The sequence below is a fragment of the Salarias fasciatus genome, chromosome 2, assembly GCF_902148845.1.
Source record: "Salarias fasciatus chromosome 2, fSalaFa1.1, whole genome shotgun sequence".
NCBI classification, from domain to species: Eukaryota; Metazoa; Chordata; class Actinopteri; order Blenniiformes; family Blenniidae; genus Salarias; species Salarias fasciatus.
The window spans coordinates 33,259,355-33,284,666 of record NC_043746.1 but is presented as its reverse complement, the minus strand read 5'-3'; the positions used below and the strand labels follow the sequence as shown (position 1 = coordinate 33,284,666).

Below are 25,312 nucleotides of genomic sequence, written 5' to 3'. Positions count from 1 at the left end.
TGAATACAAATGTGGATTTTCATCAGTTTTAATGAAGTGAATTGATCTGTAGGGACAGGAAGTTGACAATATGATCAATAAAATCTGAATTTTAAGATCAGAGAATTTAAAGCGATGACATGCAGTGTGTATGTAGAGTTTACAGCAGCTCAGTAATTGTGTAATTGTTGTGTATTTTTGTAATTCTGACCATTTAGTGGTGATTTCAACAGAAGTAGGGCTGGTGACAGATGGAGGAAGAGAGAATAATCCAGCGCTCACTGGATGTGATGTTGTGGTAACAGTGAGCGTTTATTGCCATGTGGAATGCTGCAGAGCTGGAGTTCTCAGTGATCCCATCTCTTCACAGAAGTGAAACCTGAAGCTTCCTCTGCTATCAGATCTAACCCGGTCCTGCAGTCTGCTCATGAGAGTGGCTTACATAACTGCTGGAATGCACAATAAACTTTGAAATTCATATTGAAATCCTATAAAATACAGTTTCAATCACAAGGTTTATCCTTTGGACCCTTCAGAGGAAGTTGAACACGTGCTCACTGCTCTGTCAGTCTGAAGGAATTATGTGAGCTAACATCGTTTCTTCATTTTCACCTCAGAAAAGTTTCACATTTACAAAGTTTTGAAAACGCTGTCTCGTTCAAGCAGAAAAGCTGAAGCAGAGCAGTTAGCATGCCCGGCCACCAGTCGGCGCTGTTCTTGGTTTTCATATTGAGGGTGTTCTTGTCCCACTGAGCAGGTGCACATTAGCAGTGTTTTTCAAAAGTTGCGTTTTCTCCCGTTTTCATGGAGCCAGAGTCGGAGCGTTCACTCAGAACACAAAGCAAAGATCTGAGTTTTCACTGAAGACGCCGTGGAGACGCCTCAGCGTGAACCTGACAGGTCCGCTGTGTGTACCCAGGCTGACAGAAACCATGACAACAAAGAAAGTAATCTGGCGGGAGGAAAGACGGCCATTAAACGTAGCCAGTATCATGTTAATACAAGCTACGTTTAATGGCCGTCTTCTCCTGCGTTGTAGAAGTTTGTGAAGCAGACAAGAAGCAGACTGGCCGGAGTCAGAGACTTAACTTTCTTTATTACCGTCCAGAGGGACGAGGACTGAGGACACCTCAGTCTAGAAGACACCTGCAGACCAGAGTGAGGACAGCTCCGGTCCAGATCAGGATGAGGACTGAGGACGCCTCTGGTCCACAGTGTCCCGGGTTTCTCCGTCTGCCTCACTGATTTCTCAGACCACAGCAGTGTTGACAGCACCTCCTCTTTCTGAGAGCTCTCACTGTGAAGACTACTTCATTTCTTCTTTTTGGAGCAGCTGTGGCTCGGTTGGCAGTGCGGTTGTGAATCGGGAGGTTGTTGGTTCGGTTCCTACCCCCCCTTATGGACTGAAAATCCAGCCTCAGGGAGATTTCATGAGTTCCTCTATCACCAAGGCTTTGTTCAATATAAAGGGTAATGGATAGTAATATTAAGATGCTGAGCAACAGTATCTCTGATTCTGGAAGTGAACCGCAGAATTTCAGTTTAATCTGGATATGAACCAGGCCCTGCGGAAAACCGGGGATCTGGATTATCTTAACATTCCTCTCACTCACAAAACCATAAAGGAACGATGACAAAATAACAAAAACACAGAACCACCGCCAGCTGCTACTTCACTAACTTCAGAACTGCAGTCCCACAATCTTTACTTCTAACAGTTACAGTCTGACACAGCTCACACTCCCATCATGCATCAGTGAGCCCTGGTTGAACCTGTCCCTGCTGGACTTAGTGTTCTTGTGGACAGTGACCTCTGCTGCTCACACGCCACATTCAGCCGCTTCAGACTCAAATCCTCCTGACAGTTCACTTTACTGCTGCTGACATCCAGTTTGAGGACAAATCTTACTTTTCATTCTCATACAGGTCAGACACTGGCATGACGTAGAGATGATCACTGTTTTTACTTCACCATTCTCATTATTCAAGAAGTCCCAAGAACTCTGTAAATGAATATTTGTGATGAGGAAAGTGAAACTCTATGTTTTCTCTGAAAAGTTAGAACAGGATGGAAAATACAGAACAGGAGTAACAGTTTCCAGGAACATGTGTCTGTTTTAGAACTACAGGTCCAGTCCTCCAGAAGGACTCAGAGTGTTTGATATTTGCTTGTATGGTCAGCAAGAATTCAGTTAAGAATTAAATATGAAGCGCAATATGGATAAAAACACCTGATTAAAATGTATTTGTCAACATTTTGAGATATATAAAGCAAGGAAGTTCTGTGTTAATGAAATGAACTGAAATACACGTCATGCTCTTTTGCTCTTTTGTAAATACATACAGATCTTTATTTACTTTTTCAAGTTTTCCATGTTTGGAGGGTTCTGTTATTTATTTATTTTTTGTGATTTTAGATAGTTTAGACTTTTGTTCATTATTCCTCTCTCTCTTTTTTTTTTTTTTTTTTTTTTGGTGAGATAGCTCCTTTATGGGATCTAATAATACGCTGAAATCTGCGTACAGTGACGGTCCGTGAAGGCAGCACGCGGTGAGCGGACTTTGGTCCCTGAACGCACCATAGCGGAGGCTGGGGTGCAGCTCGGAGGAGGAGGAGGAGGAGGAGTTCCGGAGGAAGAAAGTCCGTTTTCTCCAGAAAAGCGGTGGAAGTGTGGAGGAAGAGGACTCGGGGCAGAAGGTGGGAAGGTAGGCTGCTTTCTGGGTGTTTACCGGGAGAAAAAGAGGCTTTTAGTCAGAGAAACGCTGAGTTGGCAGAAAGAGAGACGAGCGGATGTTTTCATCACGAGTTTCTCCTGAAGACTGGATTAAATCCTCACAGCTGGTCTCTGACAGCCCCGATCAAACACACTCAGCCACGTCCAGGGCTGGCTTTCTGCTGCAGCTGCTGCGATCCGAGGACTTTAACAAGTTTTATATGGCTCAATAATCTCAGAGTTCATTCAGCTGTGTTAAAAACACACACAGGAAACACACACTGAGAAGTACAGAAACACACAGACACACTCTGACAAATACACACTGAGAAACACACTGAGAAATACACACAAAAACAACTAGACACTCAAAAAAATACTGAGAAAAACACAAATATACACAGATAAACTACACACTGGGAAAAAACTACACACATTAATAAGTAGGGGGAGGGATTCAGTTTTATAACCGTCAGGTCACCATTCCTTCACTTTGTCACTCTTTTTGCTTCATTTTACAGGAACTCTTGTTTTTAAATAATACTTTGAACAACACGTGAAAACATTTTGCACCATTTTATCATTCTCCAAACTCAAACTGCTCTCGGAGCCATTCCTTTTCCCTTCACATTAAAATCAAAGGATAGCCGTGAGGCTCTCTGCGTCCCCAGCAGAGGTCTGCCCCACATGTTGAGAAGCCCTGCTCTAATGGTTCCTATGCAGCAGCTGAAGGGTTTGGAAGGTTTTGGGGAAACTGAGCCTCAGATCAATGAAGGTGGGCTGAAGCACACTTAGTTTTGGTTATTGTTTGGGGATTTTTGGTTTCCTGTCGTCGGGCTTGGTGTTGTTGGGGTTCAGGGTCCAGGACTTGGTGTTGTTGGGGTTCAGGGTCCAGGACTTGATGTTGTTGGGGTTCAGGGTCCAGGACTTGGTGTTGTTGGGGTTCAGGGTCCAGGACTTGATGTTGTTGGGGTTCAGGGTCCAGGACTTGGTGTTGTTGGGGTTCAGGGTCCAGGACTTGGTGTTGTTGGGGTTCAGGGTCCAGGACTTGGTGTTGTTGGGGTTCAGGGCAGATCCACCAGCTTCCCTCTCTCCCCCCCCTCTGAAAGACTGTTCTTTCTCAATCAGGCGTTGCGAAGCTCCAGAACAGGAAGTCAGATTGCGTGGCGTGGTGAAATCAGTCCGCTGGTCCTCAGCTCCGCAGCTGTGTGTTCTCCTGAGGCGGGCCGAGCCGCAGACCGCCGCCGCCATGTCCCGCTACCTGAGGTACTTCACCACGGTGGGCGACGAGCAGCCGGGGCCGTGGCAGGAGGACCAGGAGGACCAGGAGCTGCACCGGGCCAGCGAGGAGCTGAGCCCGGCCTCGGGAGTCCTCCCAGCATCGCTGAGCTTCAGGGACGCTCTCAAGAGGCTCTACAGCTCCGAGCGCTTCCAGGTAACCGCCGCAGTCCACACCTGACCCCCAATGACCCCCAACGACCCACAACACACCTCTGTTCCTGGGGTCGGTCTGGGGAGGCAGGGGGGTCTGAGTTCTATCAAACTGCACAACATTGATTTAAACTAACATTTGAATCCTTCAGACTGAACCAGGCCCACACAGTCTTGTGATGGAGGCCAGATACAGTCCTGGTGTTTCCTGATGTTCCAGATGTGGGCGTTTACAGTGTTTACTGAGGGTGTGCACAACGTGACCACAGGAAGCGACCGCTCCCTCGAGGCCCGGGGCAGAAGGAGAACATCCATTTAGGAAGCTGTGGGCATGTGGCTTGTGTGATGAGAGCTGACAGTCTCCTGTCTCCTGGACGCTGAAGGTTCTAGGTTCTCCGGTTCCTGGGTTAGCTGGAGACCCTGGAGCTGCTGTATTTATCCTGGTAGAACAGATGTACAGGAAACATTTTGCACACGGTCCACAAACGTAACATATTGTTCCTATCTGATGGTTTTTAGATCTTCTGGATCCTTTCTGAGCTGGAGAAATGAGAACCATGATAAAACAGAGACTGATGGTCCTCAGGTCCAGGTGTTGGGACGTTCTCTTATTGGTGCTCATGTTGGTTCTGTCTTCCAGACCTTAGTAGTGTATCCGGTGTTCCTGGATGTTCTGCTGTGGGTTCTTATGATGGTTCTGTTGGTCCTGGATGTTCTGCTGTGGGTTCCCATGTTGGTTCTGTCTTCCAGATCTTGGTGGTGTGTCTGGTGGTCCTGGATGCGTTCTTCGTCCTGGCCGAGCTCCTCATCGATCTGTCCGTCATCAAGCTGGAACATGGCCACATCGCCCCGGAGGTCAGCCCCTGATCCCTAGAACCTTCTGTCCTGCATGGTTCTAGGTCCCTGGTCCCTGTTTGTGGCGGTGGGGGTTCCAGTCCCACCACGCCCGCCCCTGCTGACCGCTGCGTGTCTCCTTCAGGTGTTTCACTACCTGAGCCTGGCTCTTCTCACCTTCTTCATGGTGGAGCTGGGCGGGAAGCTGTTCGCGTACCGTCTGGAGTTCTTCCAGCACAAGTTCGAGGTGTTTGACGGCCTGGTGGTGGTGGTCTCCTTCGTGCTGGACGTGGTCTTCATCTTCCACGAGGACGCCTTCGACGGGATGGGACTCCTCATCCTGCTGCGGCTCTGGAGGGTGGCCCGGATCATCAACGGTCAGTCGGCACGCCGCCCCCCGGTGGCCAGAGCCGGAACGCCTTTGACCCCGTGTCTCCTGACTGCAGGGATCCTGGTGTCGGTGAAGACCCGAGCGGACCAGAGGGTCCACAAGCTGAAGGAGAGCTACGACCACCTGGTGGCTCGAGTGACGGAGCTGCAGGAGCGCAGCGACAAGCTGGTGAGGACTGGCGGGGCCGGCAGTGCTGGGCGGGGTCCTCTCTCCTCGAAGCTCCACTAACTCTCTCCGCTCCGTCAGGAACAAGAGAACCACAAGCTGCAGGCGCTCCTGAAGAAGAACGGCATCGACTTCTGAACCGTCCCTCCCCTCCACTCCTCCAGTGTCAGTAGCTGTACAGCTTGTCTTTGGTCTGTATTATTAGAGCTTTTATATATATGAACTATCTAAATGCCTCAGTCGCCACTCTAATGTTTAAAGGATCAAAGTGTCGGGGGTGTCAAGATATAGTCCAGGAGCTGGATCCCAAAGGGGAGAAATCAAAAGAAAACTTTGATTTTTGATCCAAGAGAGCTGATGGAAAATCAAACGCTGTCAGTTGTCGGTCATTTTACTGCATGTTTCAGTCACCGTTAAATCTGGTAAAGCGTTAAAACGTAGAGCAGAAGGGCAAAAGCTGTCCTGATCTTGGTTTTCAGTATGAGTACAGACTGTGAAAGCGGGGCCTCACGATCCTTCCGATTTTTTGAGTTTTCAGCAGGAGGTGTCAGAAAACCTCCCACAGGGAGAACTGGCTTGTAGCGGCCAAGCGTTCATAGCGACGCCGCTTTCTGATCCTTGGATGTCGGCTCTTCCTGTCATTGTGAAGCAGAATTCACCAAGCGGTGGATTGTTCTCCCACTAATAGGGAACGTGAGCTGGTTAAACTGTGGTGAGACAGGTTAGCTTTACTGCTGATGAAGTGTTGTTGCAATAGTAATCCTGCTCAGTATGAACCCAGTGAAGCTCAAGCTGTGACCCCCCCCCCCCCCCCCCCCCCCCCCCCCCCCCCCCCCACCGTGATTCCACCTCGTCGACCTGCTCCTGCTGCTTCTTGTCCTGAATGTAAAGCGTGACTCGCTGTACCACCTGCTGGTACCAACTGGTATTGCATCACTCATTGCTTCTAATAGCCTGCTAAGATTTTTTATGTCTTTGATTGATTTAATAAAAAAAAAATCACACATGGACGGAAAGAAGGGAATTCATGAAATAAATAAGTTATTTTATTAAACCTTTGTAGAAAACAGTGTTATTACCATTAAAAAAAGTGTGTGGGGTGTTCAGACGAAGGGCAGGAAGAAGTCGAAGGGCAGTTTGGCGTCGATGGTGGGCGTGGCTCTGTACCCGGGCTGGGCGGCGGCAGACACAGGGATGAAGGACACGGAGCTGCTGATTGGCTGCAGGCTGCCGCCTCCAGGAGCCTGGAGCTGCGGGAGGAAACGGCCTGAACTGCAGTAGCTGTTCATACGTCCAGACTGCGGGTCAGGGGCGGTGGGTCTCACCAGGCTGCTGCTGTTGGTCTGCACCACTTCGGTCACGCTCACGATCTGGGCCTGAGGGTTGACCAGCGATCCGTATTTGGTCCAGCGGATTTCTAAGTGCAGAGACACGGGGATGCTGCAGCTGGGAGTGTCCTGCGAAGACAGACATGAAGCTGTTACCGCTGCGACCAGCAGCCCGAGGCGAGCTCCGGCCCGCACCCACCTCCAGGAGGAAGCTGCTCTTTATGGGGACCCAGTCCAGCGGGTTCTCCACCGCAGAGTTCCCAAAGGAGGCCACGAACGGGGGCCGGCGCGGGCCCCTCAGGACGTCCAGCAGCAGCCGGGACACCAGCGAGCAGTTGGCGGCGTCCTCCAGTCTGCAGGGACACCACACATCAGGACGGGAGGACGGCGTGCGTCACCGGAGGGAGGCCCACCTGCCTCAGCGTGCAGCCGGACGCCGAGTCCAGGCCGAAGAGCAGCGGCGAGCGGCGGGGGGACGGCCGCAGACAGTCCTGGTCCTCAGAGCTGAGCGGCACCGACAGCCAGTCTGCAGGGTCCAGGCTGCGGGAGATCCCTGTGGAGGACGCCGTTAAGGACGAGCACCGCAGCGCCCAAGGAAGAAACCGCCTCAACCCTGAGTAGGAGGGCAGGAGGGCAGGAGGGCAGGAGGGCAGGAGGGTAGGAGGGCAGGAGGGTAGGAGGGCAGGAGGGCAGGAGGGTAGGAGGGTGGAGCGTAGAGGGCAGGAGGGCAGGAGGGCAGAGGGTAGGAGGGTAGAGCAGGCGTACTGAGCAGCTAACATCAGCTCTGAGTCTGACTCCGGTCCACCAGCATCAAACTGTAAAACCACAGTCTACTCCTCTTTCATGAATGAAATAACTTTTCTTCAGACAACTGACTTTGAACTGAACTGATTTTGACTATAATTTGATTTTTATTCATTTTCGATCTAAAACTTGTTAGAATTCAAAATATCAAGTTTTCATGTCAATACACAGAATCTCTGGTTTTTTAATTGACTTACAGAATTGATATTTTAAACGGCAACAAATCTGGATCACATGATCATATTTGTTTGATAAAAATGTCTTCCTAGGTGAAGACTAATAAAGCAAATTCAATCAGCAAAATTAATTTTGAAATAAAACCACCATTTTAATATTTTTTTAATCTTATTCAGACTTTTAAATGTTGCTTATTTGACGTCTTTTTTCATTTTGATAAGAAAATAAATCTCAAACTACATTTTGATGATAACTTTGATCATCCAATAATCTCAATCTGAAGTTGTTCTTGCAGCAGCTCTTGAGTCGTGTATTGGGAGAATCTCATGCACTAACTGAGATCATGGACTCATGCTGTCATGATGTTTAATGATGAGAGACTTGAGTGAGTTTCCACCGGTCAGTGTGAGGACAAAGTGTGTGTAAAGGATATTCTGCAGTTTTTGTTCCGGACACCAGAGGCATTCCCACCACATAACCTGGATTCCCGCTGTGACGGACCACCGCCTCGCCAGCATCCTCCTGTGTACACACACACACACACACACACACACACACACACACACACACACACACACACACACACACACACACACACACACACACACACACACACACACACACACACAGCTTCAGGCAGGCCTCTGGTGGGTGCAGCAGAGTGTGGCACGGTGGAGCAGTGGCGAGCTGCTGGCCGAGCGTCAGTACCTGGAGGTACGACACCTGGAAGTCCTGCTGCAGGGGCAGCGCCGCTTCACGGACGAACCCCAGAACCAGAGACAAGGAGGCCTTCAGCAGCTCCCCGGCCGGGCCGAACCGGATCTCATAGACCACCTGGGAGGGTCCGACACACACTGTCAGCACAACTACACCCACCTATCAGGAGACATCTGACCTCCACCCGTCACTCTGGGAGGTTCATACATGTTCCAGGATACACTGCCTCACTCCACAGCCTGCAGCTCTCATCTAATATGTTCTTCTTCTGGCCTTTTTTAAGAGCAAAACACAGTTTTTTAACCCATATTCCTGAATCCAGATTACACTCATCAATGAATGGGATCATCATGTGACCAGGATGTCATGTGATCAGGGGTCTGTGGGGTCTGCGTCATGTGATCAGGGCGTCATGTGATCAGGGGTCTGTGGGGTCTGCGTCATGTGATCAGGGCGTCATGTGATCAGGGGTCTGTGGGGTCTGCGTCATGTGATCAGGGCGTCATGTGATCAGGGGTCTGTGGGGTCTGCGTCATGTGATCAGGGGTCTGTGGGGTCTGCGTTACCTTCAGCACCACATTAGCGCAGAGCGTGGGCTCAGTCAGAGAGGGCCTGACGGTCTGTCCTGCGCTGAGCTTCAGCTCCGTCTCGGTGTTGTCTGTAGACCGCAGGACGACTGACGACACCTCCAGAGGAACAACCTGACAGCAGGAAGCACAGACACTCAGTCTTCTGTCGTTTACACATCTGTCTGTGAAGTATCCAACCAGTCTCAGAGCTGTTATTTTCCTGACTGATTTCATCAAAACATTGATGACGACGCTTCAAATACAATAAAAGTCTAAAGTTTCAACATTTCACATCTTGTTTTCAACTTGAAGCTGGAATGATTTCCATGTCGTTCTGTTTTCTAACATCATACCATGCAGATTTAATGATTTCATGTCATTTTTATTCCAAACAATAGTTTTCAGTGAATTCCTTGTACTTCTGTGCAGCTGAATGACTGAGTGTGTTGCTGCTTGAGGGTCTGCTGTGGGGACTTCAGTGCTGATGGGACTGAGCAAGCGTTGCGTCATGTTGCTGCTCTCTGCAGCGGTGACGCTCTGAGCCAACCTGTGGCCGATGAGGAAAGCTGCGGCGCCGTGTTGACACGGGGCTGTTCTCTGCAGATCTTGTTGTAACAGTGAAACTAAACCCTCGAGGAAGGGAGACTCTTCATATGAAGGATGTTTCTGACGGCTCAGCAAGGCTCCAGCTGGTACCTGAACCCAGACCTCAGTGTGAGGCAGCAGCACTAACCACTGCTCCACTGTGTCTTCTCAAGGAGACCAGCAGAGCAGGACTCACTCACCGCTGCTTCCTGGTTCTTCCCCTGCAGAGCAGAGAGATTCACTGTATCATTATTTGCAGGTACAGCGTCTAACGTCAGGCTGAACGATGAAACAGTCAGTGCATCGACGGGTTAAAGTTATCAAACTGAGAGAGCATCTGGTCCTGAGCGCGGGACTCACAGCCAGCAGCCGGATGCTGGTGTAGGCGTCCATGCTGAGAGCAGGCAGAGAGCCGCAGTCCTGATCCAGGACCAGCCGCCGGGAGCAGACGCTGCTCTGGTCCTTCAGGAACGCTGTGGACACAAACAACAACAACAACAGTCACGACCAGCCGCTCCGCTTCACTTTGCCTTTAGGAGTCCTGGATGTGTGAGCGGCTCTGAGGCCGTCACTCAGTCTGGCTTCTCTTTTATATGAGCTGCACTTTGGACCAGGTCTGGACGGCCTGCAGGTGTCTGAGCAGCCGGAGCACTTTCTAATAAAACAGGAAGTCACGCCACAGCGGCTGCCATAAAGCATGTTAAATACAAAGCAAGGATGGCTGACAGCCAGAGGCCAGTCCCAGCGGCGAGGACAGAACTTTAATAACAGCTGGATCCAAAGGACTGAGGACGAATGAACCAGGCTGGCCGGCTTCACTGCATGATCTGCTTCACAGCTGGAAACGCAGAACAAAGCAAAGCCGAACACAGCTTAAACCGTTTAAAACAGAAACAACTGTCCTCCACGGAACAGGAAGAGAACCCTGGACCCTGGACCCTGGACCCTGGACCCCCGTTACCTGCAGGACTGCTGTCCACACAGTGAGCAGTGAGACCAGGAGCCGGCAGGAGAAACACACCCGTCTGTCCACTCTGGCCTGCTGTCAGCATCACGTCCCCCAGCTGGAACACACACTCAGCACTGTCAACACACACTCAACACACACTCAACACTGTCAACACACACTCAACACACACTCAACACACACTCAGCACACACTCAGCACACACTCAACACTGTCAACTCTGGCGCTTCTGGGAATGTTTCCACCTTGCAGTAAATGTATTCTGCACTCAATAAAACACTTTATAATGATTTTATTTTTCTACACTAAAAACTACTTTGCATACCTTAAATTGCACTGTTTAGTTGTCTGGCTGGCTGGTCAGCTTCTGCTAACTAACTAATCACTAGTTATGAGTTCGTTAGTTAGTTAGATACACCCTCTGTGGCCACTAGATGTCACTGTCTGACGCAGGAAGCTGCTTCAGAGCAGAGAGAAGTGTCCACAGCAGGGAGGAACCTGGACGAGCTGTGGGAGTGAGGGACATGAGGGACTGGAGAGAAGATGTCTGGACACGGACAGTTCAAGAAACGTCCATTACTTCCTATGATAAAACTCATCAATGGCCCCATCTGATCGACACTGCTGATCTGTGATCAGCAGAGGTAACACTGACAGGAGGAGTGGCGTCCACCTCGGAGCCTGCAGGAGGACGAGGTGAGCAGGTGACTGGCCTGGTATCCCGGGGAAGCCTGGGACTCCTGATCGCTGCTCTCTGAGCCAAACATGAAGCTGGTGAACTGCTGGAAGAGCCCCTCAAAGCTTCTGTCGGTGGGAATAGCCGGCGAGGAGTGGGACAACCCGTCGAAGCCTGAGGACGAGACACGCAGCAGCTTTACATCCCTCTCATCGGACTCGTCGTCCCGGTTTCGACGCACTGCCTTTCTGAGACACTCACGGTTCTGCGACTGGACACACAGAGCGTCACTGCTGCTCTGCTGTCGGACGGACGCCTGCAGCTCGGAGTATCCCTCCTCGGTGCTCCTCAGGGAGTAGGACGCCACGTCTCGGCTGCACAGCTGCCGGCTGCCGCTGCAAAGGGAGGACAGCCGCTCAGAGCGCATGTCCAGTCAGACAAACCAACACTCAATAAACCAGAAGACCGACTGCTGAGATGCACGTATGTGGATGATGAGACACTATTCCATCATGACAGCAGTGACTCTGACCTCTTCCTCCTTTCTCCATTTCCTGAGATTTCTAAACACACAGTGAACACCTCTTCAGAGCCAGTCCCATCATGAGACGTATTCCTTCAGTCTGTACATCCAACTAACACTTAATGTAGTCAAACCAACAGTTACTCATGATCTGGGACGGTCTGATTTGATATTTCATACTTATTTTGGTTTTTTTCTGAGGCTGCTGTAACCCTGAATTCCCCAGTCAGGGATCAATAAAGTAACTTTCTACTCTACATTAAACAGGAGAAACTCACAGAGAATGTATTAACAATACAATTTCATTACTCAGTGTGTTTTTTCCTCCAGTCACTTTGAGATTTAATCAAGATACCCAATAAGATGCACCACAGCGGCTGCTCGCCTTCATTTGCACACCTTAAGGTACGCCTCCCAGCCTGCCTGGAGCTGAGACGTTCACTGACCTGACGGTCTGGACCGAGCAGCTGCTGAACAGAGACACGTCCTCACTGCTGCAGTCTCTGTCACAGCAGCAGTTAATGTCACACACATCCCCGAGAGCGTCGCAGGGGCAGTACCTGTCCACTGACACACACACACACAAACACACACACACACACACACACACACACACACACACACACATTAATCACAACCAGCCGAAGTTCAGCAGCTACTTTCTCAGGGTGTCTTAATGGGTTGTAATCTGGATTTTTCAATCTTCCGACTTTGCAGGTTTTTCACAGCTGAGCAGTTGAAATATAATGTGACACATGCTTCCTGCTTTAGCACTCCTTTACCACAGCCTTTCACATTTCTTATTGTTTTTTGAAAATATATATTCAAATATAGATATTCAGTTGTTTATAAATCACTATGTCCAGTTCTTTATCGGACTATGTGATCATCTATATTTCTGCATCTATTAAATATAATTACAAATGTAATCCACAAAGAATATTATGGTAACAGACTGAACTGCAGGTTTTAAAGCCAGGACGTGTTGGGTTTGTTTGCATTTCGTGTTTGCTTTAGGATGTATTTCAAAATAAAAAACAGAAACTATATTGATGGAATTTACTCAACGGAAATGTAATGTGCTTCTCTCATCTGCACATAAACACATTAACACAAAGTGAGCTGTGAGAGCATGAGGTGAGGCGGAGCAGGTGTTTTGGATTAGCTGGTTTCCCTGTTAACTGGTGACAGATTTCCTTTCGTGGACTTGGTCGCTGCGTTTAACAGCAGATGTTAAAAACTCAGGAGCGATTCTTGAGAACGACGTTGAACAGCATTCACAACAAAGTTTTAAAGTTTTAAAGAGCCAAACCTTTCGTCGCAGCCTTCAGGAAGTCGGTCACCAGCTAACACGGAATCAAGTTAATCCGAAACACGGGACAGGGGGTTACCTCCGGGGACAGGGACAGGCAGGCGGCCGGACACGGGCAGAGGCTCCGCGGGGAGAGCCGGCTCCTCCGTGGGGCTGACCGGCTCCTCCGTGGGGCTGACCGGCCCCTCCGTGGGGCTGACCGGCTCCTCCGTGGGGCTGACCGGCTCCTCCGTGGTGCTGCTGGCGGGGCTGGGGTCGCTCGGGGTCGGGTTGGTCCACTGTGTCGGTGGACCACCGTCCGGAACGTTAGAGGTGGAGTTCCGGTCACTGGGCGCGGTGGTCCTTATCCCGTCGCTGGTTGTAGTTTCTATTGAAGCCACATCAGCCAAAAGCAGAGAGAAAGTTAAAGAAACACACACGACAACACAGGCCGCCATCTTTGTTTCATCGTTGCCATGGAAGTTCTTCTTCTTCCGTTGAAACCCTGAAATCCCTGTTCCCCCATGCTAGAAACCATGGAGTGCCTCTATCGCCCCCTGCTGGCCAGTTACACTCACTACATCCACACCTGCAGTTATTCCTCAACCAGACAAAATGAATTTTCTTTAATAAAATGTTATTTTTCTTGACAAATATATTCAGATTTATCCTAATTTATACACACTTTTCTTGAGAGCCTTTCTGTGGGTTGTTTTATTCTCCTTAGTCAGTTTTTAGGATCTCTTGTTCGCCCTTATCAGTTATCTTTCCTCCAATTTAACCTTTTGTACAGCCTCATTATGAAGTGAAGACAGAGTTTGTTCAGTCGACTCTGGATTACACACACACACACACACACACACACACACACACACACACACACGTTTGTACTTAAATCGTTGTGAGGACACTCATTGACATAATGCATTTCCTAGCCCCTTACCCTGACCATCAAAAATAAATGCCTAACCCGAACCTATGCCCTAAACCTAACCTAAACCCAATTGTAACCCTAAATCAAAAACCAAGTCTTAACCCTCAAAAAGGCCAAAAAAGGCCTTTTGAAAAGTGAGGACCGGCAAAAATGTCCTCACTTTGCAAAAATGTCCTCACTCTGTTGGTGAAATATGAATTTTGGTCCTTACCTTTGGGTATGTACAAGAACACGAACACACACACACTCAGGTGAAAATATGAACTGTTGGTTGAGAGAGGAAGGCTTGAGAGGTAAAGAACAGGTGATGTCTTTCTGTATTTGAGGTACTTATAGTGTTGTTCTTTTATTGTCTGGAGAATGGTAAATCAGTCAAGTCTGAGATCTGGTGCCAGATGCCACGGCACAACTTCGGGGGTGTCGTGGCGTTCGGTGTGTCAGGACAGTCAGGGCTCAAAGACCTGGTAACGTCATTGTGGTCATAATGTTCTGGCCAGTCACATTATGCCTCATGGTTTTGTTTCATTCACTCTGAACTGGACTTGTCGTTCTCCAGACTGGTCTTGCTCTCGAGACCAATTCTTTGTGGTCTTGGCCTCGGTCTTGGTCTTGTCTTGGTCTCAGGATGTCTGGGACTGGCTGGGCGTCTGGAAGGGATCTGCTGGTGGTAAATGAAGGTGGGGCTTCATCATTCTTCAGTTTCGGTGCTGGCCGGCGGCTCCTCTCATCACCGTGTCTCTGCTGCTGCTCTCCAGTAGTCCGTAGACTGAAGGAACGTTATCACTCTACAGAACTGGAGAGGGCTGAAGAACGTCTCTGGACTTGGGCAGAGTGTCGGAGGGGCAGCGATGGAGACCAGCGCTGGGCGGATGAATTAAACTGTTACTTTAACAGATTTGATTCTCACCCCACCCCCTCTGCCCCCCTCCCTCCTCCCCCTCTTCACACGTCTCCAGCCCAGGTGACCAGCTGCCTGGACCGTGGACTCCCTCACTGACCGTCCACGGTACATCACCTCTGAGATATTGACCCTCCTTCCTGATGCTGCTACAGGGCTGACAGCATACTCAGCCAGTGTTATGATGGGGCTTCTGTGGTGACTGGGGTAAGAGGTGGTGTACAAGCTCTGCTCCAAAAGAAGCTTCCTAGATATATCCCATACATCCACTGCTACAACCACCAACTGCACCAAGTAGTTGTGATGCCATGCAGAGTGAACCATGTGCAAAAAGTTGTTTTGACCTCTCAAGTTCACTCTACAAATTTTTTTCAGCACCACCATGTGTCCAAGAAATATGGTGCACCAAATCTGAAAAGGCTGCTTGAAATCCGATGGACAAGCCAGAATCCTGCCTGAGATGACAGAGGACGGTGATGCTGCAGTCGACCTGTGCACCGAGGCATCAGGCCTTTATGTCCAATTAAGAGGCATCGCTTCTTTGAGAGGAAAGTTTCTAGAGCAGGAGCTTGGTGTCTTCAAACCAGCAAATGCCATTTTTGAACTGTTCGGTTGCTAACAAAGAAAAGCCAGAAAAGAAAAAGAAAGAAAACATGAAATGTTCTGTTGAATATCAGTTGTGTTTTCTAAATTAGACTGAGAATTTTTTTTATTAATAAGACTACCTTTCAGTTTTGTAAATATTGATTATAGTGTGTGAAGTCTGACTTTATATTAAAATTTATTCGAGAATTAGGCCATCCAGTTCAGATATATTGGTGGTTGATAAAATCTACATGAAGGATATTTTATTTTTATTTCTCAGTTTCCCCCTTGAGGGATTGCCACCTTATTGTGGTGAGGGGGTTTTCATGCCTCAGTGACCTTCAGGGCAATACCAGCAGGAGCGTAGTCTTCAGGAGGGACACCCAGCTGGACAGGTCTGAAGGCAGAGCCTGACTCAGTGCAGTCCACTTCTCTAGGCTCGGGATGGACACAGAGCTAACAACCCAGTTTAATGAAGAAAACACTGTTACTATAAGCACAGGGGGAAAATGCTGGAACTTGATGTGAACATACGATGCTCCATCACATTTCTGACTGGCCCTCTTATAGGCTATGCCTGCTACAGTAATGTCAAAGGTCATGATCAGGCTGATCTTTAACACTCCTCATATTCTGCATGTGGACTCGGTCACCTTGTCGTCTTGTGGTGGGTTAGACTCATGGCTATCTGGATTAAACAGCTGATAACAGTAAAAGAAAGCTGGTAAAATAGGAAAACACCTGCTAAATTAAGAAATAAAACAGATGAAATGAGAACTTGGTTCGGCTCCTGGTTCTGGTCCTGGTCCTGGTCCTGCTCCTGGTCCTGACTCTGGACTTGATGTGGTCCAGCCTGCGGCTCCCAGACACCGGACCGTGTCTGGCTGTCAGTGTTCAAACAGCGACGACGCCTCGCTTGTAGCTAAAAGCTCTCTGCCATCAGCAGATCCATGAATTGAGAGGTTTTCCAAACCCTGGTCTGAGGTCCTGAGAATCCCGTCCTGTTTCCTGCAGACGCTGTGTCCTCCGGGGAGCAGAGGAAGCTCCGTCTGCTGTTAAAGCGGCTGGAAACGGCATCAAGCTGCACAGGACAGAGCTCAGGAGAAGCAGCCGGCGAGGTCTGAAGCTTCCAAACACATCTGGTGACAGAGTTCATGTGTCGATGTGGATTCATATCATCAGCCGCCCCTCATGGATGGAGCAGGAGGAGGACCAGAGACCGCTTGGTTTTTATTGATGTTCTTTATTTATTTATTTTCCTATTTGCACCACAAGATGTCTTTTAAATGAACCGTGGTGGTTACCTGATCCCAGGCACAATTCCTCCTTTAGTTGGGTTTTCCCATCATGTCTTGACTAAATCATATTTAGTGGTTTGTTTCAACCTGCTGACAGGTGTTCCTCTTTTTTGCCGTGATGATGAGAGGTCAGGAAGGATCAATAACTGTGAAGCCCCTCCAATCCTACTTCTTGAGAAAGGGCCCTTGGTTCATTTCTGTTAAACTCTCATATATGGTGTGATATTTTGGATGAGATCATTAGGTCAATAAAACGCCTTTAACTTAAAACTGGGACCAAAGCAGTTACTAAGGACAATACAATTAACTGGATGAATGGGACTTTTTCTTTGAAACACAACAGAAACCTTTTAATCAAAATAGCAAATTTCCAATTTAATGAAATAAAATAATTGTGAACAAAGACAGACTATGTTAAAACAGGTGCTATGAGTACCCTTGTAGTGGGAAAGTTAACACAAAGGTAAACAGTTCAAAAAGCAATCTTTTTCTTCAGCAAATACAATATTTCACACAATCAGTGTCTCAGTTTCACAGTCTTCAAATATTTTACCAAAATAAAGCCGGCACCCCCCTTTTTAAATTCGTTAATTAATTAAAAAAAAAAAAAAAACTTGCAGGCCTGAATCGTGGCTAGAGAACGCTGGAACCCAAAACGTAGTGTCCGATCACTCCCTGTGGAGTGATCGGACACTCTTTCTCTTTTCCCAGAGAAACGCTCCAGTCAGTCCAGTCATTCTCCATTTGTTTGATCTGACACACTTTCTGAAGTTCCTTCTTAACGCACAGTTTAGAACCTCGTTCTACACACAGACTGAGCTCTGCACCCGGGAGCCGTCTCCATGACAACAAGTGTGTTCCACTGGGACTGTGTGATGTCATCACAAGAGAGTGATGTCATCAGTTCAGACAGGCCAGCTCAAGTCACAGGTTTGACATTCGATTTTTGAGCAGCGCGGACGAGAGACACGGACATGACGAGACAGACAGAGCGGAGAAACAACGGACGCAGTTTCAGTAAGAGTCCATCTTTTCTTTAGAGCTTTGAGTTTACTGAGCTTTAATCAAATTACCTGCAGAAGTTTTAGAAACCAGAGACAAATGTTGGCAGATCTTCCTATGTTCAAACTCACTGGTATTTCTTTCTTTTGCAGACATGAGTGCAGAGCCAAGTAGCTTGCTAGCAGGAGGAACAAGCCTCCATCAGCCGCCACAAGAGCTGCCACCATGGTTAGCTGAGCGACCCATGGAGAATGGAAAGAAGCGGAAAGGTGGAGTCAGTATCGACTCCGACTCTGAAGACAGAGCCAGCGAGTCGATGCCTCCGGCAAAGAGGAAGAGAGTTGACTCTGGTGAGCAGAAAGAGCCGGTCAGCCGAGCAGCAGCACCCACAGGCTCAGCGAACGGATCGAAGAAGACCAAGAGCAACCAAGAACAGTCAAGGACAGTCTGGCTGCGGGCCAAACGTCGGCCTCTGCAGGTTAGCAAGTCATCGGTCCAGAGCGATCACAGCTCGTTGTGCGACAGTGACAAAGAAGAGGAAACTCCTCCAAAGTCTCAGCCTGTTTCTCTACCGGATGAGCTCAACAAGATCCGCCTGTCCAGACACAAGCTGGAGCGCTGGTGCCACATGCCTTTCTTCTCTCGCACCGTGACCGGCTGCTTCGTCAGGATAGCGGTCGGGAACAGCAGCAGTCGACCAGTTTATAGGGTTGCTCAAGTTGTGGACGTGGTAGAAACGGCGAAGGTTTACCAGCTTGGATCGACGCGAACAAACAAGGGATTACTCCTACGGCACGGTGGCGACGCTCAGGTGTTCAGGCTGGAGTTTGTTTCAAATCAGGAGTTCACAGGAGGTGAATTCACAAAGTGGAAAGAAGCCATGGCAGGTGCTGGCCTGCAGGTGCCAACACTAGATGAAATCTCCAAGAAGGAGCAGTCCATCCAAGACGCCATCAACTACCAGCTTAACGACAAAGACATTGACGACATCGTCAGAGAAAAAGACAAGTTCCGAAAAGGTCCCCCAAATTACGCCATGAAGAAGACGCAGCTGCTCAAAGACAAGGCCGTGGCAGAGGAGCGAAGAGATGGTGGTCGAGTGAAGGCCATCCAGAAGGAGCTGGAGGAGCTGGAGGACAGGGCAGCTGCTCTGGACAGAAAACGGACTCAGAGCATCTCCTACATCAGCTCCATCAACCAGAGGAACAGAAGCTGGAATCTTACTGCGTCTCAGAAAGCCCTGGTGGCTGAAGGATACAGTCCTTTCGCGCGGAGGAAGTGCCAGCCCACCCTGATGTCAAACACCAGAGATCCGTTGGCCCGAGGAGCGATCCTCGCTCAGCTCGACCAGAAGTACCGGAGCAATTCGGCAGCAGCAGATCCTTCCAACGCAGAGGAGAAGACGCCAGCCACTCAGCTCTCAGAAGACTGGCTTCAAGCTCATGATTTTGATCTCAGCATCGATCTACAAGTTCCCACAGCAGGAGCACAGTCGCTGCCTGTGAGCTCCAACCCACTGCCTGTGAGCGGCGGCGCCCCCCGCAGGTCCTTCAGCCTGGAGGACTACAAGAAGAGGCGGGGGCTGATGTGATGCGGCCAGCGGAATCATATGGAAATGAGCTGTGACTTTATTCTGCTCGCTCTGCTCGGTCCGACACACAAAACTACACCCATCTATCAAGAGACATCTGACCTCCACCCGTCACTCTGGGAGGTTCATACATGTTCAGGGCGTCATGTGATCAGGGCGTCATGTGATCAGGGGGTCTGCGTCATGTGATCAGGGGTCTGTGGGGTCTGCGTCATGTGATCAGGGGGTCTGCGTCATGTGATCAGGGGGTCTGCGTCATGTGATCAGGGCGTCATGTGATCAGGGGTCTGTGGGGTCTGCGTCATGTGATCAGGGGGTCTGCGTCATGTGATCAGGGGGTCTGCGTCATGTGATCAGGGCGTCATGTGATCAGGGGTCTGTGGGGTCTGCGTTACCTTCAGCACCACATTAGCGCAGAGCGTGGGCTCAGTCAGAGAGGGCCTGACGGTCTGTCCTGCGCTGAGCTTCAGCTCCGTCTCGGTGTTGTCTGTAGACCGCAGGACGACTGACGACACCTCCAGAGGAACAACCTGACAGCAGGAAGCACAGACACTCAGTCTTCTGTCGTTTACACATCTGTCTGTGAAGTATCCAACCAGTCTCAGAGCTGTTATTTTCCTGACTGATTTCATCAAAACATTGATGACGACGCTTCAAATACAATAAAAGTCTAAAGTTTCAACATTTCACATCTTGTTTTCAACTTGAAGCTGGAATGATTTCCATGTCGTTCTGTTTTCTAACGTCATACCATGCAGATTTAATGATTTCATGTTATTTTTATTCCAAACAATAGTTTTCAGTGAATTCCTTGTACTTCTGTGTAGCTGAATGACTGAGTGTGTTGCTGCGGGTTAAAGTTATCAAACTGAGAGAGCATCTGGTCCTGAGCGCGGGACTCACAGCCAGCAGCCGGATGCTGGTGTAGGCGTCCATGCTGAGAGCAGGCAGAGAGCCGCAGTCCTGATCCAGGACCAGCCGCCGGGAGCAGACGCTGCTCTGGTCCTTCAGGAACGCTGTGGACACAAACAACAACAACAACAGTCACGACCAGCCGCTCCGCTTCACTTTGCCTTTAGGAGTCCTGGATGTGTGAGCGGCTCTGAGGCCGTCACTCAGTCTGGCTTCTCTTTTATATGAGCTGCACTTTGGACCAGGTCTGGACGGCCTGCAGGTGTCTGAGCAGCCGGAGCACTTTCTAATAAAACAGGAAGTCACGCCACAGCGGCTGCCATAAAGCATGTTAAATACAAAGCAAGGATGGCTGACAGCCAGAGGCTAGTCCCAGCGGCGAGGACAGAACTTTAATAACAGCTGGATCCAAAGGACTGAGGACGAATGAACCAGGCTGGCCGGCTTCACTGCATGATCTGCTTCACAGCTGGAAACGCAGAACAAAGCAAAGCCGAACACAGCTTAAACCGTTTAAAACAGAAACAACTGTCCTCCACGGAACAGGAAGAGAACCCTGGACCCTGGACCCTGGACCCCCGTTACCTGCAGGACTGCTGTCCACACAGTGAGCAGTGAGACCAGGAGCCGGCAGGAGAAACACACCCGTCTGTCCACTCTGGCCTGCTGTCAGCATCACGTCCCCCAGCTGGAACACACACTCAGCACTGTCAACACACACTCAACACACACTCAGCACACACTCAGCACTGTCAACTCTGGCGCTTCTGGGAATGTTTCCACCTTGTAGTAAATGTATTCTGCACTCAATAAAACACTTTATAATGATTTTATTTTTCTACACTAAAAACTACTTTGCATACCTTAAATTGCACTGTTTAGTTGTCTGGCTGGCTGGTCAGCTTCTGCTAACTAACTAATCACTAATTATGAGTTCGTTAGTTCGTTAGATACACCCTCTGTGGCCACTAGATGTCACTATAAAATCTCAAACAGCACCAGTAACTCTAAACAGTTGTTCTCAACAATCAATTCACTGATCAAACCTCCCTCTCACACACACACCGATGTCAGCACCGATCAGTGCAACAGATTCATGGACTTCTTCACCAATAAGGTAGCCTCAATCCGGTCTAACATCCCTACTACAGCCTCACCCCTCTCTGATACCACTCTCCCTATGCCACTACACTCATTCGCCATTTTCTCAAACATCACTCATTCAGAGTTGGAGAGGATCATAAAAAACATGAAACCCTCCACATGCCCTCTGGACCCCTTGCCTACCTCCCTACTGAAATCCAACATTGCGGCCATTAGTCCACTAATCACAGAAATCATTAACCAGTCTCTCCAGTCCGGTCAGGTCCCTCCAGCTCTCAAAACAGCAGTCATCCGCCCCCATCTGAAAAAGCCCTCTCTTGACCCCGAAATCCTTGCTCACTACAGGCCTATTTCAAATTTACCTTTCCTCTCCAAGGTACTAGAAAAGGTGGTTGCAGCCCAACTACATTCCCATCTTCATAACCATCACTTATATGAAAAATTTCAATCTTGTTTCCGATCTGCACACAGCACAGAGACAGCTCTGGTCCGCGTCATGAACGATCTACTCATGGCTGCGGACCAGGGCTCACCATCCCTCCTCCTGTTACTGGACTTGTCAGCTGCCTTCGATACCGTCGATCACACCATTCTGCTCCATCGCCTCCAATCAGTGATTGGTATCACTGGAACCACTTTCAAATGGTTCCAATCCTACCTCACGGACAGAATAGAATATGTGCAACTCGGCAAATCCAAGTCTTTCCCCCATTCGGTAAGCTGTGGTGTACCACAAGGTTCAGTTCTCGGTCCAACCCTCTTTTCCATATACATGCTTCCCCTTGGTCATATCATTCAAAAACACAATGTCTCATTTCACTGCTATGCTGACGACACTCAGTTATACATAAAAATGGACACCGCACTCCCCTCAGCTCTACCACCAGCACTCTGTGTTTGCCTGGAGGAGATAAGGGCATGGATGTCTGAAAACTTTCTTCAATTAAACAGCAACAAAACAGAAGCCATCTTGGTTGGTACCACACATCAAACTCGGTCCCTCCCCCTCAGCAGTATTCCCATTTTTGGTCATAACATTTCCCTGTCATCCTCTGTTAAAAATCTTGGAGTCATCTTTGACCCTCAGCTCACTCTTGAAACCCACATAAACCACCTCTGTAAAATCTCTTTCTTCCACCTCAAAAACATCGCCAAACTCCGCCCCTCCCTCTCCCAACCAGACGCTGAGAGGCTGGTCCATGCCTTCATCTCCTCCAGGCTGGATTACTGCAATGCCCTCCTCGTCGGGATCCCTGGCAAGAATCTGCAAAAGCTGCAGCACATTCAGAACTGTGCTGCCCGGATCTTGACGAGGAGGCGCAAATTCGATCATATCACACCGATACTCAAAACTCTCCACTGGCTGCCAATCAAATACAGAATCCACTACAAAGTCTGCCTCCTCACTCACCAGTGCCTACATGGAACTGCCCCGTCCTACCGTCGCGAACTACTTACACCCCATACCGCCACACGAAGTCTCCGCTCCTCCTCCTCTTCCACCTACTGCCTCCAACAACCCAGGACTAAACTCTCCACCATGGGAGACAGGGCCTTCCAGGCAGTGGCCCCTCGGCTGTGGAATGCTCTCCCTGAGACACTGAGGGCCCCACTAAGTGTGGAAACCTTTAAAAAAGGCCTAAAGACTTTATTGTTTCAAAAGGCCTATTAGATCCATTGTCTTCTCCATCTTGGTCTTGACTTGAAGTTTCAATATGTTTAATATGTTATGTTTAACTTTTTTTTTTTTTTTTTTTTTTTTTCTGATCTTTGTATTTCTGCCTGAGAATTGTTTTTAATCTTGTTTTGTAGCACTTTGAGATTTCTTTTGAAATGTAAAGCGCATTACAAATAAAATTTATTATTATTATTATTATTATTATTACTGTCTGACGCAGGAAGCTGCTTCAGAGCAGAGAGAAGTGTCCACAGCAGGGAGGAACCTGGACGAGCTGTGGGAGTGAGGAACATGAGGGACTGGAGAGAAGATGTCTGGACACGGACAGTTCAAGAAACGTCCATTACTTCCTATGATAAAACTCATCAATGGCCCCATCTGATCGACACTGCTGATCTGTGATCAGCAGAGGTAACACTGACAGGAGGAGTGGCGTCCACCTCGGAGCCTGCAGGAGGACGAGGTGAGCAGGTGACTGGCATGGTATCCCGGGGAAGCCTGGGACTCCTGATCGCTGCTCTCTGAGCCAAACATGAAGCTGGTGAACTGCTGGAAGAGCCCCTCAAAGCTTCTGTCGGTGGGAATAGCCAGTGAGGAGTGGGACAACCCGTCGAAGCCTGAGGACGAGACACGCAGCAGCTTTACATCCCTCTCATCGGACTCGTCGTCCCGGTTTCGACGGACTGCCTTTCTGAGACACTCACGGTTCTGCGACTGGACACACAGAGCGTCACTGCTGCTCTGCTGTCGGACGGACGCCTGCAGCTCGGAGTATCCCTCCTCGGTGCTCCTCAGGGAGTAGGACGCCACGTCTCGGCTGCACAGCTGCCGGCTGCCGCTGCAAAGGGAGGACAGCCGCTCAGACCGCATGTCCAGTCAGACAAACCAACACTCAATAAACCAGAAGACCGACTGCTGAGATGCACGTATGTGGATGATGAGACACTATTCCATCATGACAGCAGTGACTCTGACCTCTTCCTCCTTTCTCCATTTCCTGAGATTTCTAAACACACAGTGAACACCTCTTCAGAGCCAGTCCCATCATGAGACGTACTCCTTCAGTCTGTACATCCAACTAACACTTAATGTAGTCAAACCAACAGTTACTCATGATCTGGGACGGTCTGATTTGATATTTCATACTTATTTTGGTTTTTTTCTGAGGCTGCTGTAACCCTGAATTCCCCAGTCAGGGATCAATAAAGTAACTTTCTACTCTACATTAAAGCTGCTGTAGGCAGGATTTTGCTAGTCAATGCTAATTTTTCTGTGTTTTCTTTGGATTAAATGTTAGAGTATCCATTGATAATCCTTTAGGAGTGTAGCATAATTGCACTACCGTGAGGGCGCAGCATTTCCATCTGTCTCTGTTCTGAGCTGAAAAGGAATCTCGACAGCTTCAGGTATCGTTGACCAATCAGAAGAGCCCATGAGGCTCTAACCGTGATTGGTCGAGGGGCGTTCATCGCACATTCTTGTGGGAGGGGCTTAACTTGCGTAAGGGCGTGATGTCAGAGAAAACAGGACAGGATTGGCTGTGCTGGGTTTCAAATCACTATCTTCCTTCGGTAACCCTAAGCAAGATGGCGGAGATGCGGAATCCTGCCTACAGCACCTTTAAACAGGAGAAACTCACAGAGAATGTATTAACAATACAATTTCATTACTCAGTGTGTTTTTTCCTCCAGTTACTTTGAGATTTAATCAAGATACCCAATAAGATGCACCACAGCGGCTGCTCGCCTTCATTTGCACACCTTAAGGTATGCCTCCCAGCCTGCCTGGAGCTGAGACGTTCACTGACCTGACGGTCTGGACCGAGCAGCTGCTGAACAGAGACACGTCCTCACTGCTGCAGTCTCTGTCACAGCAGCAGTTAATGTCACACACATCCCCGAGAGCGTCGCAGGGGCAGTACCTGTCCACTGACACACACACACACACACACACACACACACACACACACACACACAGTAATCACAACCAGCCGAAGTTCAGCAGCTACTTTCTCAGGGTGTCTTAATGGGTTGTAATCTGGATTTTTCAATCTTCCGACTTTGCAGGTTTTTCACAGCTGAGCAGTTGAAATATAATGTGACACATGCTTCCTGCTTTAGCACTCCTTTACCACAGCCTTTCACATTTCTTATTGTTTT

At 49.0% G+C, this 25,312-nt stretch overlaps 2 protein-coding genes, 1 long non-coding RNA gene and 1 pseudogene across 4 annotated transcripts; 2 read left to right on the top strand and 2 right to left on the bottom strand.

The window, feature by feature from the left end:
• The first annotated feature begins 2,584 nt into the window (after nt 1-2,584).
• hvcn1 (hydrogen voltage-gated channel 1) lies at nt 2,585-6,075 on the top strand. 2 transcript variants are annotated; one of them, XM_030105169.1, is made up of 6 exons: nt 2,585-2,677; nt 3,822-4,128; nt 4,875-4,979; nt 5,104-5,335; nt 5,405-5,517; nt 5,596-6,075. In XM_030105169.1, exons 2-6 carry the CDS (start codon nt 3,943-3,945, stop codon nt 5,650-5,652), a joined length of 693 nt encoding a protein of 230 aa, XP_029961029.1. In that variant the 5' UTR covers nt 2,585-2,677; nt 3,822-3,942; the 3' UTR covers nt 5,653-6,075. The 2 variants fall into 2 exon arrangements, with proteins under 2 accessions (XP_029961029.1, XP_029961022.1); XM_030105162.1 differs by having other exon boundaries at nt 2,587-2,685.
• A 461-nt stretch (nt 6,076-6,536) lies between these two features.
• On the bottom strand, nt 6,537-13,619 carry LOC115398398 (tectonic-1-like). The gene is made up of 14 exons (XM_030105139.1): nt 13,252-13,619; nt 12,307-12,427; nt 11,599-11,732; nt 11,375-11,511; nt 10,656-10,758; nt 10,055-10,167; nt 9,895-9,915; nt 9,107-9,241; nt 8,532-8,657; nt 8,257-8,345; nt 7,260-7,397; nt 7,042-7,195; nt 6,840-6,971; nt 6,537-6,764 (listed from the first exon to the last, which is right to left on the bottom strand). The coding sequence occupies exons 1-14, from the start codon at nt 13,607-13,609 to the stop codon at nt 6,618-6,620; spliced, it is 1,908 nt and encodes a 635-aa protein (XP_029960999.1). The 5' UTR covers nt 13,610-13,619; the 3' UTR covers nt 6,537-6,617.
• A 4,493-nt stretch (nt 13,620-18,112) lies between these two features.
• LOC115397100 (RNA polymerase-associated protein RTF1 homolog pseudogene) lies at nt 18,113-19,459 on the top strand (annotated as a pseudogene).
• A 4,202-nt stretch (nt 19,460-23,661) lies between these two features.
• Nucleotides 23,662-25,082, bottom strand: LOC115398434 (uncharacterized). Its single transcript, XR_003932571.1, has 3 exons — nt 24,961-25,082; nt 23,858-23,991; nt 23,662-23,770 (listed from the first exon to the last, which is right to left on the bottom strand). It is a non-coding gene; the product is annotated as an uncharacterized LOC115398434 (long non-coding RNA).
• Between the last annotated feature and the right edge of the window lie 230 nt (nt 25,083-25,312).